We start from the raw sequence: 15,735 nt of genomic DNA on the forward strand, positions 1-15,735 counted from the left end.
ATGAACCAGTCTCCTCTACAAACCTCCTGCTTCTCAAGCAGGGCTGCCATAGCCCAACTCCTGCCCTACACCATGGTCATGGAGGGCAAACAGCGATTAGAGATTTGATGGGCAGGGCTTGAAGATTAGGAAATATGTCTGAGAGGAGATCAACTCCTCAAGCACCTGGATAAAGGGCAAAAATTCCCTACATCTAAGGTAGGGAATAAGCAGGGGAAAAGAACATATGTTTGCAGCTGCCTGACCTACTGGTCTTTTTTAGGATGTGCTGGCAGTCAAACAGCATCATTTTTGCCCACAGAAGACCCGGAGGAGCTCTCTTGGGTGAGCTAGTGCCAGCAGCAGGCTGGGAGCAGACTATGCCCCTTCTCAAGGCACCACTGCTCTGATCCCTGTTCCTTCCTAGGATGGGAATTTGGACTCAGCCCTATGTGTTGGGTCCTGCTTTTTATCCAGAGCCACTCAGACATCTGCTGAATGACTGGACATGCTGACATATTTGGGTCTGGTTGGGGACAGGAGGTGCAGAGCAACAGGGAGTTAGACCTGGATCTGGAGGGATCAGCTGGGAGATGCAACTCCTCTGTGCTCTGACTTGCTAAGGGGAGGCTGGTCCCTGCAGGAAACCAAATAGAGGTGAATTACCAAGGGCTGACCTCCCGTTGGTGTTGTGAGGTTTATCCTTACTCTGAGACACCTGCTTTCCCAACTAATTGCATTCACGCTGGGGCAGCAGCAACTCCAGCTGGCTCCTCAAAGGAAAGCCCAGGTACCCAGGGGGGAGTGTGGTGGGATCTGGGAGGCTGCTCATGGACTGCCCTGGCTTGGAGAAGGCATATCAGTCTGGGCTTGGGAGACAGGAGGGTTTCAAGGCAGCATATGGACGGAATGGGGAGGTGGAAGAGGATGAACGCTGCATTTTCTCCTGCAAAATGCACTAGGGTTTTGCTCCGACAGCCAGGCATAGGTTGCAGTGGAGGCTGCGTTGCAGGAGACACAGGGGAGTGAGGGAACAGAGCAGGACAAATCCTGCTGCTGTTGGAGGTGAAAGACAGTGGGGAGTGGGTCTTGCTGAGCAAGGGCCAGCCAGAGGCAAGGGTGTGATGCAGAGCACGCTTCCCTGCGCTCCCACCAACCCCAGTGCCTGGCTGGTGTCCTGTGTGTGAATCATTTCTCCATCCCTGCACAGGTATTTCCAAACCTCTGTGCTGTGGCTGGCCAGGGCTCCACGCTGGAGGGGCTGTGGGCCCCTCCACCCCCCAACCAGCCCCCCAGAAGACCCCCCCCTAGCCACTACCTTCTCCTCCAAGGCCGCCATCCTCTCCTTGAGGTGCAGCTGCAGCCGCTCATTGGACTCGCTCAGCAGACGGTCCACAGTGTCTGAGAGACGCTTGTTGTGCTCCTCGTTCATCTTCTCCCGCTGGCGGGCCTGCAACAGCAAAGAGTGACTGGCCACGTCAGACCCAGCAGAACTGCTCCTCCTGTCACAAGGGGCTCAGTGCCCTCCTGCCATCCCATGCATCCTGGTGGTGTCAGAGCTGATCCACCAGACCCAGCTTTTGGGGACAAATCCAGCCCTTCCAGCATAGATTGGACCCTCCACTGGGGTTCTGCTGGTCTCTGCCATTTCCCAGCCAAAGATGAACAAGAGAGACAACAGGATCCCAAGAAATCCTGTCAGCCTGACCCTCAAGAAAAAGTGCACCTGACAGGTACAGCCACAATGGGGGCACAGCCCAGACCCCAATGGATGATGATCCTCTGGATTTGCAAAGGTCTCTCCAAGTCTCTGCCCTAGGCCAAAACAACCCTGGGCTTCTCCAGGGGCACACACTCCACCTGGGCAACCCAGGAAAGGGGCATCTCAGCCTCCTGCGTGGACAGCCCAGCCCAGCCACGGGCTAAGGAGCATGGCAGGGATTGTGCAGCCCAGGACACATCAGTTCGGCCTCCCTGGCTTTCTGAGGGGCAGCACCCTTTGCTCCCAGTGCCCATCCATCTTGCCCTGCTGATGATCCAGGCTTGTGGGAAGAGCTGCTGGAGTCTCCCCTTCCACCCTGCATTTGGGGTCCCAGCTGCTCCAGGGGGTGATGCTGGGAGAGGAGTGGATGTAGCCAGCTAACAGCAAGATTTGGATGCCTGGGAGAGGGGGAAACCACAGCAGAGAGTGTCATAGCTCCTGTGTGGCTCTAGTTTAAGAGATCCTGGATGGGGATGAGGGTCCTCTCCCCATTATGCTTCAGAGACACCAGCAAGACAGCCCTTTGTGGCGTGCCCGGGTACCCAGCCACTAAGGCAACAGGGAGCCAAAGACCCGCAAGGACTCCCAGCACTTACCCTGGCCAGCTCCTGGTTCTTCTCCTCTAGCTGACTCTCCAGCTGCCGGAGATGCTCCTCGATGCTTCCGTGCCTCTCTTCTGCCTGGGAAAAGCAGAGCAGCCCTCTCGGATGATGCTCCCCAAAACCACGTGGGCCCTCTTGCATCCCTCCCTCCATTCCTGCACCCACATCCTTCCCTGGGATGCGGCGCTCTCTCCCACTGCCTGCATCCCTGCCACGGTTCACTGTGTGCTGTGAGCCCAGGACAGCCCTGCTAGCAAGGTGATAGGAGATGGAAGTGCTCTGTGAGCGACTAGACACCCGTTCCAGTGCCTGGGAAGGGTAGGGCTGGCCATATCCACACTTCTCTCCAGGCCTGCACTCTCCCAGATCCAGCCTGGGTCCTTCCTCTTCCTCCTCATCCCAGAGTGGTCCCAGCACAAGCCAAAGGCCTTCCACACCGACAGGGCCATCTCTGCTTTGGAGAAAGGAGCCAAGGGAAGGGAGCAAACCCCACGCATTCAGGACACGTCGAGAGCTTAAAAAATGGTGCATTGTCCCTGCAGCCATGGGGGAGGCAGAGGATAGCAAAACTCAGAGGCTGGGAATGAGAGCAGGTGCCTTGGGCCTGCCAGGGGTTCCATTGCTGCAGGGGGTGTTCAGACGTGCCTCTTCCTCTGGTTCTTGCAGTCCCTTCTGGCTCTGGTCCCTGATCACCCATCACACTTGCCTTGGTGAGTGCAGCAATGCGCTGGGCCAGTTCCGCTTCCACCTCGGGCAGCGTCTCCGCCTTCCGCATTGTCTGCTGCAGCTTCTGCTCCGCCAGCTCCAGCAGCTCCTGCAGGTGCCGGGCTTTCTCCTCGCACTGCGGGACAGGGCAGGATGGGTGCTCAGCACCAAGGCTTGCCCACTTGTCCCATCCCCAGTATCCACTTCTCCCTCCCAAGTCCCTGGGGTGGTGAGAGGAATCTTTGGGTCCAACTTTGGTACCTGGCGGTGCAGGGACTCCTTGTTGGCCAACTCGCTTTCCAACTTGTCATTGAGGTCATGGATGGAGGTGGCTTCTCGCTGGGCTGCCAGGTAGCGTTTCTCCAGTGTGGTGATCCTCTCCTCCATGTCCTCTTTCTGAGCCAGAGCCTGGGGAAGTGATGGGGCTATTATATCTTGATCTGTGACCACCAATTTGGGAATAACTGGGCAACCCAGCTCCTGTAAGCCTGGGACACCCCCAAGTCCAAGCATGCAATGAAAACCCTGCTGCATGTGGGGCTGAGGGACAGCAGAGTGGAAGAGTGATAGAGTCAAGCAATCACAGAAAAACCTTCTAGCATTGACACAGCTCACTGCCCCGGGTCTGCAGCACACCTGGATATCAGTGTCTGCTTATAACCTCAGGGAAGTCCTGCTAGGGGGACAATCTCCCAAAGGCAGTGGCCTCTTTTGGGGAACACAGGTCTTTACCCTGCATACAACAGGAGCTACAATCCCTTCCCAACCCAGAACAGAAGCTGCTGTGAATGTCTCTGCAACTGCAACAGGCTTGGCAGTGCAAGAGGGCAGCGTCTAACCTCTCGGAGGTCCCTCTGGTACTTGCTGCTCATCTCCTCCGATTTGATCAGATCCTTTCTGGCGGTGCCCAGATCCTCCTCCAGCTCGGTGACACTGGCAGCCAACGCAGAGATGCGCTCCTTGGCCTGAACCACTTCGAAATTCTGCTTCTCCAGGAGCTCCTGCAGCTCCACCACCCGCCCTGCCTCATCATCCGGGTGGACGGAGCCGTTGGAGAGCCGCTGCAAGAGAGGGAGGCAGATGCTGGGCTGCCCCAAAGCATGGGCTGGCATTGCCTGCGGCTATGCAATGGGTGAACATGGCCCTGCAGGGACCCAGTGAGGTGGTGGGGAGTGGGGATGTGGGGCTCTGAGACCCTCTGTCAACAGTCTCTGCTAGCCAGGGATGTGGCTTCTCACAGGCACGATGGAATAGGGATGGCTGAGGGCTTCCCAGAACATCTCTGGAATCAGAGCCCCTAGGAGCATCTGAGTGGGAGCACAATTTCCCCTCCTCTCAGAAATGGCCTGGATCCACCAGGAAGGGCATTTCCCAGCAGGCTAGACCCAGGGGAGAGGGGAAAAAGTTTTCAGCACCCTGAAGCCAGCAACAAAGAAGAAGAAACTACAGCCTCAGTGAGCATGTTCAGAGCAGGGGCTTCTGGGGCTCTCACCTTCCATGGAAGCTTCTGTGCTGGCTCCTTGGGCTCCCTCTCATCCCGCTCACCTGCCGGGGCCTCCCGCGTGGTGCCTTGCTGCAGAGCTGCCACCTGCATGACAACAGGACTTAATTAATGAGAGGAAGCAGATGAGACCAGCTGGTCTGGCCACAGGTGAGGCCAGCCCTGGTGCACCCAGGTCTCCAACCACTGTCATATTCAGCTACTGCCTATGGCTGGGGAAGAAGTGGAGGGGTAGGGTGAAGAAAAGAGGGAAGGCAGAGGTGCTGTGAAGGCTCAGCACTGATGAAGGATGAAGTCTACCCATCTTGCATGTGCAGAATGGTGTTTGCTACAGGCCTGCAAAGAACCTGACCCCAGCAGTAAGATTTGGTTAAAAGTAAGACCCCAGCAGTAAGTTCTTGGTGAGCCCTCAGGGACCTGAGCCCTGCATCCCAGGACTCCCTCCCAACTCATTTCACTAGTTTACAGCCAGACTCCAAAACCAGTGCAGACATAGCCAGCAGGAGCAGGGGATAAACAGTGACATATCGCACCCTGCTCTGCTGGGGGAGAATAGGGAAAGGTCCCTTCAAGGTGAGCAAAGACCAGGCACTTCCTTCCTGCTGAGTCTGGGGAAGTACTGTGAGATACGTCCTGGGAACTGGAAAAGGAGCAAAATTTGGCCAGGCAGAGGCTATACTCTTTCTTTTTTGGCAGTAGCGGCTAGGCACAAACTTCAGGAAGGAAAACAGGGTTAATATCTCGCCAGGATAAAAAGGGCTAGATATTGGGGCCAGTGACATTCCCATGCTAGGGCCCCAGCAAGGAAGGAGACGGGGGATGCAAGATGAGGTGCTTGGAGTAGCAAGGTTTGGGTCTTTGCTGAGGTATGGAAAATCCCAAGTCACTCTCAGTCCCCTAAAATGATTCAAGTCCAGGTTGCTTTTGTCACTGAAATAAACACCAAACAGCAAAAAGACACAACCTTGCCTGAGAGACAAAAGTTTTCAGAATATTTACAAGATTTCCTTAATTACAGACAATTCTTAATGTAAACAGCACATTTAGAATAAAAGCCTTACATTAAAAATACCAAAACACCATTTCTCCGATCTGCATGACCATTTGAGGGTGGGATTTCAGCTAATTCAACATGAATTCACAAATGTAACAGTCCCAGCCCAGCAGGCACCCCAGCAAGGGCCCAGGGGAGGCTGCCCAAATACCTCTTACCTGCCGATGGGCATCCACAAGCTGCTCCTCCAAGGTTGCCACTCGCTCTAAGGCTGCTCGCAAGCGTTCCCTGACCTGCAGTCATGTAAGACAACAGGAAAGACCATTATTCATCCGTGATGGCGGTACCCAGGATCCAGGCAACTTCCCACCCCTTTCTGTCAGGCTGACAGCCAGGCTCAGGTGGATTCATATCCAGGGCACAGCCTCAGGGATGCTCCAGCCCATTGCCTGGGAGAGCGAAAGCATGTTGGAGAGGAACAACCTGGGCCAAGCTCACTCTTGGAGACCTATGGCCAGGACAGCTTGAAGACATCTTTTAGCAGAGGAAGGAGATGCCTGAGGCAAATGAATCAGGAGGAATAAGAGTTGTTGCAAAGACTGAACCAGGGTGCTAAATGCCAGCACTCACCACCACCACGTGAGTGACCTGGGGAAACAAGTTCCCCATCCTGGACAGCCTCAAAACCAAAGCATGCATGCAGCAGCCCCACCAGCTCCTAAAATGAGGGTGCTGTAACTTTTGGATATCCAAGACCTTCCTCCTGAAGGACCTCATGTCACCACCCAGCTTAACAACAAGGGAGGGAGAGGGTTGGGAGGTTAGCTCTGAGCAGGGGATGCTCACGGAGCGAGCCAGGAGAGGTCCCAGCAGCCTGTCTCACCTTTTCATCTAGCGCCTTGTGATGCTCAAAGAGTGACTTGAGCGCCTTGAGCACCTCGACCTCACTGGAAACCCCGGATGGCGACTGGGCCTGACGCTTAACCACGGTCATCCTCAGGGACCGCTCATGCCTCGACACCAGGCACTCCAGGTGCTCCAGCAGGAGCTGCAAGAGGGTAAGCGTGAGGCTCTCACCACCCTGGCGGCTGCCAATGCCGATGTCGGCCCAGCAGCCTGCGGTGTCCCACATTTCTGAGGACTGAAAGTCAGACAGCAGGTTTTATATGCTTACCCGAGTGTTATTGCGCTCGGCTTTCAGCTCTGAGATCTCTTCTTCCCTCTCCAGGAGCTGTTCCCGGCACGCACTAAGCTCCCGTGTCAGTGTTGCAAACTCCTGTAGAAATCAGGGCACGGCCATGAGCAGGGAGAGCAGGATGAAGACGGACCCAGTATCACGGCCCCACTGCTGGGACCTCCAGTGCAGAGCACTTCCCATTCGAACCCAACCAGTGAGAGACGGTGACACCAAGGGGAACACAGAAATCAGTGGAGAACCACAGCTGGGCTGGGAGGTGATCTGTTCCTGGCTTCCCTAAGTGCTTCGGACAAGGGAGAACACAGCATGCCAAAATTTATCCATCTGGTTTGCTGTCCAGAGACACAAGAAACTGCTCTACAGCTCCAGAGGCACTCAATGGCATTTAAAGCAACCCAGTCAAGGCCACCAGTATGTTCTCATCCCCACTGTGCCCTTGAGGCTACCCAGCAGAGCACCCACCCTGGAGCATCCCATCAGGCTAAAACTCACCACAAAGCCACAGCTGGCCAGGATGGGTCCCCTGGCCCCAAGCCAGCCTCCACCATGGCCTCAGGACCTGGCATCACCCAAAATCTCCTTCCAAAGAAAGGAGCAAGATCTGCCCCAGTCTAGTGGGGCCCCATGGGGCTTCTTACAGGGCACCCCTAAGCCCCAAATCCCAGCTGAGAGATGGGGCACAGCAGGAGATATGGCAGATGCCACCAGTTCTCGCTCCAGCCACCACTCCCTCCAGGGAGGTGACAGCCAGCAAGGAAGAGCCGTGCAGAGAGCGATGCCAAAGTGGAGCTGCAAAGCCAGCACATCCTTTGGAAACAGAACAATCGCGCTTGTGACTGTGTCCGAGGAGAAAGGAAACTCACTCTGAAGTTCCTAGGATGCAGGAGAGTTCATATTCCCTTTTAAAAAACGAAAACCAAGCACCTGGGTTAGCCCAGGCACACTCTTCCATTGCTCCCAGTTGCTCTTTCAGTCACCAAGCAGTGCCAGGACTAAGCGACATTTTGCAGCTGGGATTTTTTTGGGTGAAAAATGCAAATGATGAAACGCTTCATGAATTTACACCAGTTTCACAGTGTTGTTGAGAAGAACTTAAAAAGGAAAAGGGTTTTAGAAGAAGCTGAGAAGGATTTGATTGAGCATTAACAAACCAAATTTTGACTGGGGGCTGAGAGCCGTTTTACAGCATGAAATTCTTTTTCACTTTAATTTTCAAGTTAAACAAATAAAACCCCTTCAAACTGAAGCAAAACATTGAGGCTTAGGTTGAATCAAATGCTCTGCTCAGCTCAAAGTGAAACCTTTTGCAACAGCTGACATCCCTCCAAGAAATCAAGAGCTTTTTAACCTCTGTTCGTCCCAGCTAGATTTTCCCTTTCCCTTTCCTCTCCAAACCGCTCACACTGGTGTGGCTTTCAGCCTGGGGTTGGTGGAGATGGTGGTGTCACTGGTGATGCTGAGACCCCACAGTAGGACAGGACCCAAACATGCCACAATGTGAAGGAAGGGAAAGAGCAACCACAGCAGCCAGTCAGTCATCGTCCCTATAAATAGCTGCTTTCTTGCCCATCACCACACCTCAGGGCTGCTGCCACCCAACATCCTCGCTCCAGCATCGCCCCAGAGCCTGAGTCCTTTGGCTCCTTTCCAGACCCACTCCTGCCCCATCGCTTCCCCAGGGACCACTCCAGGCCTGGGGTCATCCCTGTCCCCATCAGTTGTCTCCCAAATCAGTCACAGCACCCCAAACCTGCATCAGCACCCTCTGCCGTGCCCAGGCACCATCCCATGTTTGCTCTTGGACCATCTCCCAGCCCCCCAAAGCAGAGTGAACTCCACTGCTGAGCCAGTCCCCTCAGGAGACCGCTGTGCCAGCCGAGCCTTTGCTGCAGCCGTGCTCTCCCAGCCAATGGGGATTACGGCTCGGCACAGCCCAGCGCCACACACATGTGCGTGCGCACCACTGGGTTATGCAAGCGCTGCGCGTAAGAGCGAGCAGCTCATGAGCATCCCTGCGGATTATATCAGGGCTGGGAGCACCAGTGAGCAGAAAGCATGTAAGAGCGGCAGTAAGAGGTGCCAGATTTGGTGCCCATGCACCACTGGATGCTTCAGATTTAGGGATATGTCACTCTCCCAGTCCCTCAATACACCAAGAGACAGGCAGCAAGGCTTAAGGAGCTCAGCAAAAGTAGTCGTGATTGCCCCAGGAACGTCTTTCAGCAGCCCAAGATATAGCACCAGGTGACACACTGGCAGTGGACTCTCTCCCAGCATCAGGGCAGGGATGCTGTGAATCCAAAGCTCCCCAGATCTGAAAAGGGTGGAAACCTCTTGCTCTGCCCCACAGCTGGCAGGGGAAACCAGGGCTGCAGACGTGGATGCTCTCCCCACTGGGGTGAACAGGACTACGTGCAGCGTGGGATGGATGGGACCGACATCGGAGGCAGCAAGGGAAGAGGGATGCCATGCCGGGGACAGCGATTGCCAGTGCTCAGCCCTCCTCACCCCGCGTTGCCTGCACAGCCCGCATGGGCTGGCCAAGCTGTACAGATTGCACCAGCAATCAGGCTTTCATCCCAAAAGACAAGGAGATTAAAAGAGAGAGAAAATCTGCTGGAGAGAGGCAGGCAGCCCCCACCCCAGCCAGCCCGATGCAATTCACGGTTAGCGGGTCAAAGCGTGGTGGTGGCTCCACTCCTGGGCACAGCACAAAGCTCCTGCCCAAGCCTATCCCATCGGGGTGCTCCCCCCTGAGCTCTCCACCCTGCCAGGAATGGCTGGCTCGATCCTGTGCTGTGTGACCCAGCAAGACTGCCAGGACTGAAGCATCCCATGGCAAATAAAAGAGACCATGATATCTGTCCTTCCTTGGGGAAAGTTTGCAAAAAGGAACTTTTACCACCAAAACCAGCAACACCTCTGCAGTGGGATGGGACAGCAGTAAGGGTTAGCTGAGTACACAGGACTGAGGGCACTTGCAAGCCTGATTTTATTGCCTTAGGAATAAAAAAGTAGGAATAAATCACTCAGCACCCTCCTGTAGTTACATCCATCAGCCCCAGCTGTGCCAGACGTCTGCCCTAGCATTGCCACTTTGCTTCTGGGACACTGCTGGGCACCAGCTGAGTTTGGGGACCATGAGAACAAGCTGTCCCCAGCTCTTGGCTGCAGTGTCACACCGTGGAGTGCAGCTTTCACCCCATCCGTAGATATGCCATTGCTCTAACTCCCAGCAAAATGGCAACAAAGGGATCTGGGTGATTGTCCTCTGTCCTGGCCACAGCCAGGAGTATTCCAGGAGATGCAGAGGCACCTGTCCCCGGCTCCGATAAGCTCTCAACCTAAGCAGGGACACTGATAAATGGATTAGAAAGTGAAGGAGAGGTGCCTGATCTGTGATCAAAGGACGAATGATAAGACACAGCCCTGGGAGTCCCTGGGAGCCCTGTGGGAAGGCCAGCAGCCCAGGAAGTGGCTAATTTGGGTTCAAACCAAACCACCCAAAGCATGACTGGCTGGGCTCAGCCCCAAGCCCTGGGGCAGGAGGGCACAGGTGGACAGATACTATTTTCACCATCGGATCAGAGAGGGAGACCCGCAGCACCACACAAGGTATTGAAGCAGCGGGCTGTGGCTGAGGGCTCAGATCTTTGGTCAGCACCAGGCATGTTCAGGGTTTGGGGTCTTCCCCCTTGGCTGCATCAACGGGGAAGAGCTGGAGAGAGGCCAGAAACCACCTACATGGAGATGACTGGGAAAGCAAGGAGATGTTTAGGAAGCTCATGGAGAGAAGGCTCGTAGCATGAAAAAGCTGAGACGAAAAAGCCCTCAGCCCAGAGCCGTCTTCTGCCTTTCCCCGTGTCGCCTGCAGCACAGACAAGGATGCAGCGAGACTGCACCAAAGCAAGCAAAATTCCCCTGTTTGCAGCAGGAGCGTGGCTGCTGCTCCAATGCACGCCGGCCTTGGGAACAAACTGGCTCCAGCTGCAGGATTAATGGCATTTTAAAGCCCCTAATTGGAGTGATTGCTCCTGACGGGCCAGGCGTGCGATGGAGGGTGATGTGGGAAGGACGCCCACACTGGGAAATCAGCACTGTTGACTCAGCACGTGAAGGATGGAGCCCCATCTGTCCGTCTGTCCGTGCTGGGAGTCGGCAGAGTCATCACCATGGTTCCTCCTTGCTGTCCCAGGAGCAGTGAAAAATTACAAGAAAGCTCTAAGTCACAGTCAAGGGGATAAACACAACCACAGCAGTGTGCAGCATGAGATTAAAAAGACTAAATCTTGCTGGGTAAACGCAGGGCTTTGACCATCACCCACCCTCCACACCAGGCAGTGCAGTGGCACATTCTGGATCTCTTGGCTACAGCGCTGTGACTCTGCGGGGGCCATCCATGGGGAACTGGTGTCCTCCCTTCTCAAGATGCAGTCACACTGTTTATTTCCACCCAGGACTGCTCAGGGAGGAGCACGGTGCAGATGAGCAAGTAGGAATCCATCACCTCAGTGCCCTGGTCTTGTGGGAGCAAAGCCAGCTCCAACGGTAACATTAAGCTGCCAGATCCCTCCATCCTTCCCCAAAATCTTGAGGCACTTCAAAGGTCTTACCCAGTGGGTAAGAAGTTCCTATTTTCATGCTGCTTTTTGAAAGTGTTATCTCTAGATATATTTTTAAGTGAAATGGGAGGAATCTGGGGCGATTGTTTGATGCCAGGACCCCCTCCAGCTCCTGGGGGATCTCCAGGGAGCTCAGGGAGTCTTAGGGAGTCTGCACACCCCAAAAAGCCCAGTTCTCAGCTCCCCAGCCAGCCCCAAGAGGCAGCAAAGGCACAGCAGAGCAGGGCCCAGAAGGAAGAACTACAGGAGATTTTGGCGGCCATCAGTAGCCCTCAGCACAGCAAGCCCCTGTGAAATCTGGGAGCCTGTTTTCCCCAAGACACAGCTGGGGACAGAGACTCCTGCAGACAGAGGAGTGTCATCCCACACAGGGCCCTACACCAGAACACATCTGGATACACCTGGAGCCCCACTTGTTGGATCCTTGTACCTACACCCAGAGAACAGAGGAGAAACCGAGCTGAGTGGCCAGGCAGGAGGGAGCTGGCAGCCACGCCAGAGCCCCGGGGGGCTGCTGAGAGCACTCAGACCCCAGACCCCTTGGTCCTCGGCCACATGCCCCCTGCACAAGTGGGGAGGGCAGAGGGATTGGAGCCGAGAGCTTTCAGTCTGATTAAGTCGCGTTCAGTGCTCCCACATGAATAAATAAATCATGTAGGAAGCATTAAGACAGCTTAGTCTCCCCGGGAAATCGCCCTGGAATTCTGCCTTTTAGGGGCTGAGGGATGTCCCCATGGATTAGTGGGGGGAATGGCTCGGCCATGTGGCAACAAAACTCCACACGGGCAAGGGGGAATGGGAGCTACAGGGAGCATCCCTGTAAGCCCCACGCAGGGGTTTGCTGTGGACAAGCACATCCCCTGCCTGCCTCATTCATGGGTTTGCACCAGACACACGTTCCCTGCCTGCCCCATTGACGGCTCTGCTGGCTGGATCCTGTGCCAACACAGCAGCACCCAGCTGCCACTGCACCCTGAAAGGATGCAGAGTGCCACCTCCCCCTGCCACCATCCACCCCCTCCTCCACACAGCCAGAGCGTGGCTCTTTGGTGACACAGGGGAAGGGCTGTTAGTCTCATGGGTGGCTACCCATAAGCCTGGGTGCCCAATCCTGCTCCAAAAAAACAAGGTTTATTCAAGCAATCCAGCTTGAATCCTGTCCCAGGGGGGTCTGACACATTCCAGTAAGCTCCTGGGCAAAAGGGCTCACAAAGAAGGAAGAAGAGGATGGGACGGACCCCTGGAATGCCCCCATGCAGCGCCCTGGGGAAGAGACCCGCCGCATCTTGCTTACCTGGTACATGCACATGCTGGGATTAATCCCATTGGGCAGGTGACCGCCTTTGGGTTTGCTCCCCACGTTCATGACGAGCCCTCAACTCCCACGAGAGCAGCCGGTACAGCCCCAAGGGCAAGTGGCACAGCGGGCACTGGGGGCCATTGGGCCTGGGCACAGAGCCCCTCTGCCCACATAGGGACAGGCAGGGAAACGGGAGGCAGCGGGAGCTCAGGGAAATTCCCCATCTGCCACCCGTCCTAATCACATCCCTCACCACGGTGCAGGGAGCCGGAGGCAGCCCCGGCTGGAGCGGGGCATCCAGCAGGCTCGTGGGTGCAGCACTGCCACCGAGTCCCTTCGCACTGACCCAGTTTGCTCCGTCTGTCTGCACGCTGCCCGTGCCGAGGCACCGAGGACTTTTTATTGGAGCAGGAGTGGAAACTAAATCCGCGTGGTCCCTTAATCCGAGGCGGCTGTGGCGGGGTGGGCAGTGTGGGCTCAGGGTGACCTGGCTTGCTCTCTTTGGTGTGCACTGGCAGGGGAGCCAGGAGGAGAGGGGGCATGAGCCCTGACACACAGGACATGGTGGGGACCCTGACTGCACACAACGCTTGGGTACCCCTCAGCACATCTTAGCACAGTGAGCAACTCATCAGTGGTGACTCCCGGAGCTCCCGGGGAAGCACTGTTGGGTTTTTTGCTTTCAGCAGCCTGGGGAGAGCCAGGACCAGCCCAGCTCTGTGCATGGAGGCATGGGCTGCTTTCCTCCCAAGCTGCTTTCCCCCATCCAGAGCGGAGGAGGGATGCCAAGAGCTGGCCAGCCACCAGCCCAAGCTCTGTCCTGGCTTGTACCACCAGTTTTGATCCATCAGTCATTTCCCATCTCCCTAGGGTGCTCCAAACCTCAGCATCCAGGCAAAGAGGATCTGAGGTCTCAGCACCAGTCAGAATGGATATAAATGGCTGAAGCCTCCTGCTTTCCCTGTCTGGGGGCTCCTCTCCATATCACATCCACAATGGAGCATGAAAAAGCCTCTCAATTCCTTCTTGGGACACTGTGTGCCACCCGCAGGGTAGCTGGGCAGCTTGGATCCACCCTGCACAGCCTTGTGATGCTGTTCCACCTCATCCTCTTCTGACCTGAGCATGTTTGTGGAGGCCAAGCTCAAGTCCAGGTCTCTGGAGTATCTGGAGTGGGTCCTGCAGGTGGAGGAGCAGAGCAACACCAGAAACCCCAGCGGACTCATGGCAAGCCCTGATTTCCTCCTGCCCTGGGCTGCTCACTGAGCACAGACATATGGCAGCCTCCTTGCTCCCTGCCCATCTGCTCCAGTGCAGGAAACAAATGAGCACATTGCAATGTCCCAGCCCTCACTTTGCACCCAGCTCTGACTTCAGTGTCCCCTCTCAGGACCAAGTTCAAGACAAAGAGAATCCCATCGTCCCACCTGGCAATGGAGCTGATGGAAAGCAGCCCTGCTGGTGAGGGAAGGGGCAGGGAGCGGGGCCTTCCCTCCAGCAGCGGGAAGGACTGTGATTAATGACCCCATCTGAGAATGCTGGAAATGCCAGTGTGGGCTCATGAAACCGAGGACTTCCCGACATCCCAAGGAGCTGACTGGATGCAGCAAGCCAGATCTGCTACCCAAAATGTGCCATCTGCCCCCCTAACGGGCTGTCCCCAGAGGCCCAGCACAGGCTCCATGTCTGCCTTGGTATCACCCTGCAGTGTCCTCGGGAAGGTTTTGCCCCTTCTCCATACTCATTCTCCGGTGCAACAGGAGAGACTGCAGCCCCACATCTCCCTGCATGGACTCACAGACCAACAAGGGATACAGAGGAGAAGGGGAGATGTCCAAGCTGGATGTGGCTTGGCCTGGGAGAACCTACAGGGTTTACTATTGGCATGAAGTGCAACACACTCAGCAGCATCACCACTCTCACACCAGGTCAATCTTCCTAAAGGCATGAGCTAAAAAACCACATCCAAGCAGCCAGTTGCCCTTATATGCCTCAATGAAAGCTCCTGCTCATCCCAGGGCCAGATCCTTACCTGTGGGAGTGCCGAGTTGAGTTGCCTCTGGAGCTGGTCACGCTCCCGTAGGGTCTCCTGCAAGCGGCTCTGGGTGACAGAGAGTGTCTCCCGGGTCTCCCGCAGGTTGTCCAGCAGCTTATCCCTCTCGTCCAACATGTTCACCATCAGCTGCTCGAAGTCGGCATCCGCCTCAGAGCCCTGTGGGGGACCCAGAGGGTCCCCCTCACTGATGGTGGGCATCACCTCGCACATCATGGCGGAGTGTGATGGGTGGGCGAGGGTCCTGAAGGTGTCTGGTGGGGTAGGCGGTGGGTGCTGCTGAGCCGCAGGGCCCCAATCACATCACTACAGGCTCCTGTGGGTCGGGGGAGCCAGTATCAGTGGAGGCAATGGGGTGGTGAAGGTGGAGGGGATCCCCCATCCCTTCTTGGGTGCTAAGCAGAAGCTGGCATCACTCCAGCGGGGGTGGAGGGACGTCTTTGGCACCAACACGGCCGTCACAGTCTTCAATTCCCCTGCTCGGCTGCTTGTCACTGCCAGAGTCCCTTGTGTCACCTCTCTGATGCCTTTCGGAGAGGCTGCAGCATCAGTGAGATGTGGGGGTGTTCAGAAGGGGACAAAGTGACCCTTGAGGACTCATCCCAATGGGGAGCCCAAGCTGGCAGCAGCACAGGGAGGGTCCAGGGGATATTCAGGCTGCCCAGGCATGCTGAGGAGGAGTCTGGTGATGGTGGGCTGTTCTTCCCAAGGCTGGATGAGATGGTCACTGCTGATGAGGGAACGTGTCTCTGTTTGGCACCACAGCTCTTCAAACACGCAGCGGTGACCTACAGGAGAGGGGACAGAGGTCAGATCCCTCCTGCTGCCCTCAAAATGCCCAGGGCACCTGCCCAGCGCTCTTTGCCCCCATCAAAGCCTGGAGGGCTGGAACAGGCAGGCTCAGCACCCACAGTAATGGGCTGTGTCAGGTTGTACCACGCTGCACCCATGTGGTCACTATGCTGCCTCCAGTATAGTACCAAGCTGCAGGGAACAGCATCCCTGGGACCCAAAATCCT

The 15,735-nt window shown here is 56.0% G+C and overlaps 1 protein-coding gene across 4 annotated transcripts in view; it reads right to left on the reverse strand.

Moving 5' to 3' along the window:
- The window catches only part of PPFIA4 (PTPRF interacting protein alpha 4), a 32,763-nt gene extending 17,255 nt beyond the window's left edge, over positions 1-15,508 (reverse strand). For 3 of the 4 annotated variants that reach the window (XM_026864436.1, XM_026864435.1, XM_026864434.1), the window contains exons 1-10: positions 14,696-15,508; positions 6,718-6,819; positions 6,427-6,591; positions 5,762-5,836; positions 4,541-4,636; positions 3,888-4,109; positions 3,310-3,456; positions 3,050-3,184; positions 2,338-2,421; positions 1,298-1,429 (exon numbers count right to left, since the gene is read on the reverse strand). In XM_026864436.1, coding sequence (XP_026720237.1) covers positions 1,298-1,429; positions 2,338-2,421; positions 3,050-3,184; positions 3,310-3,456; positions 3,888-4,109; positions 4,541-4,636; positions 5,762-5,836; positions 6,427-6,591; positions 6,718-6,819; positions 14,696-14,932 — 1,395 coding nt within the window. In that variant the 5' untranslated portion in view covers positions 14,933-15,508. Of the gene's footprint in view, positions 1-1,297; positions 1,430-2,337; positions 2,422-3,049; positions 3,185-3,309; positions 3,457-3,887; positions 4,110-4,540; positions 4,637-5,761; positions 5,837-6,426; positions 6,592-6,717; positions 6,820-12,657; positions 13,032-14,695 lie in introns of those variants that run through there. The other variant, XM_026864437.1, reaches the window with a different exon arrangement.
- Positions 15,509-15,735: the final 227 nt, after the last annotated feature.

Source organism: Athene cunicularia (genome assembly GCF_003259725.1).
Source record: "Athene cunicularia isolate RWA chromosome 26 unlocalized genomic scaffold, athCun1 chr26_part2, whole genome shotgun sequence".
Classification (NCBI taxonomy): domain Eukaryota; kingdom Metazoa; phylum Chordata; class Aves; order Strigiformes; family Strigidae; genus Athene; species Athene cunicularia.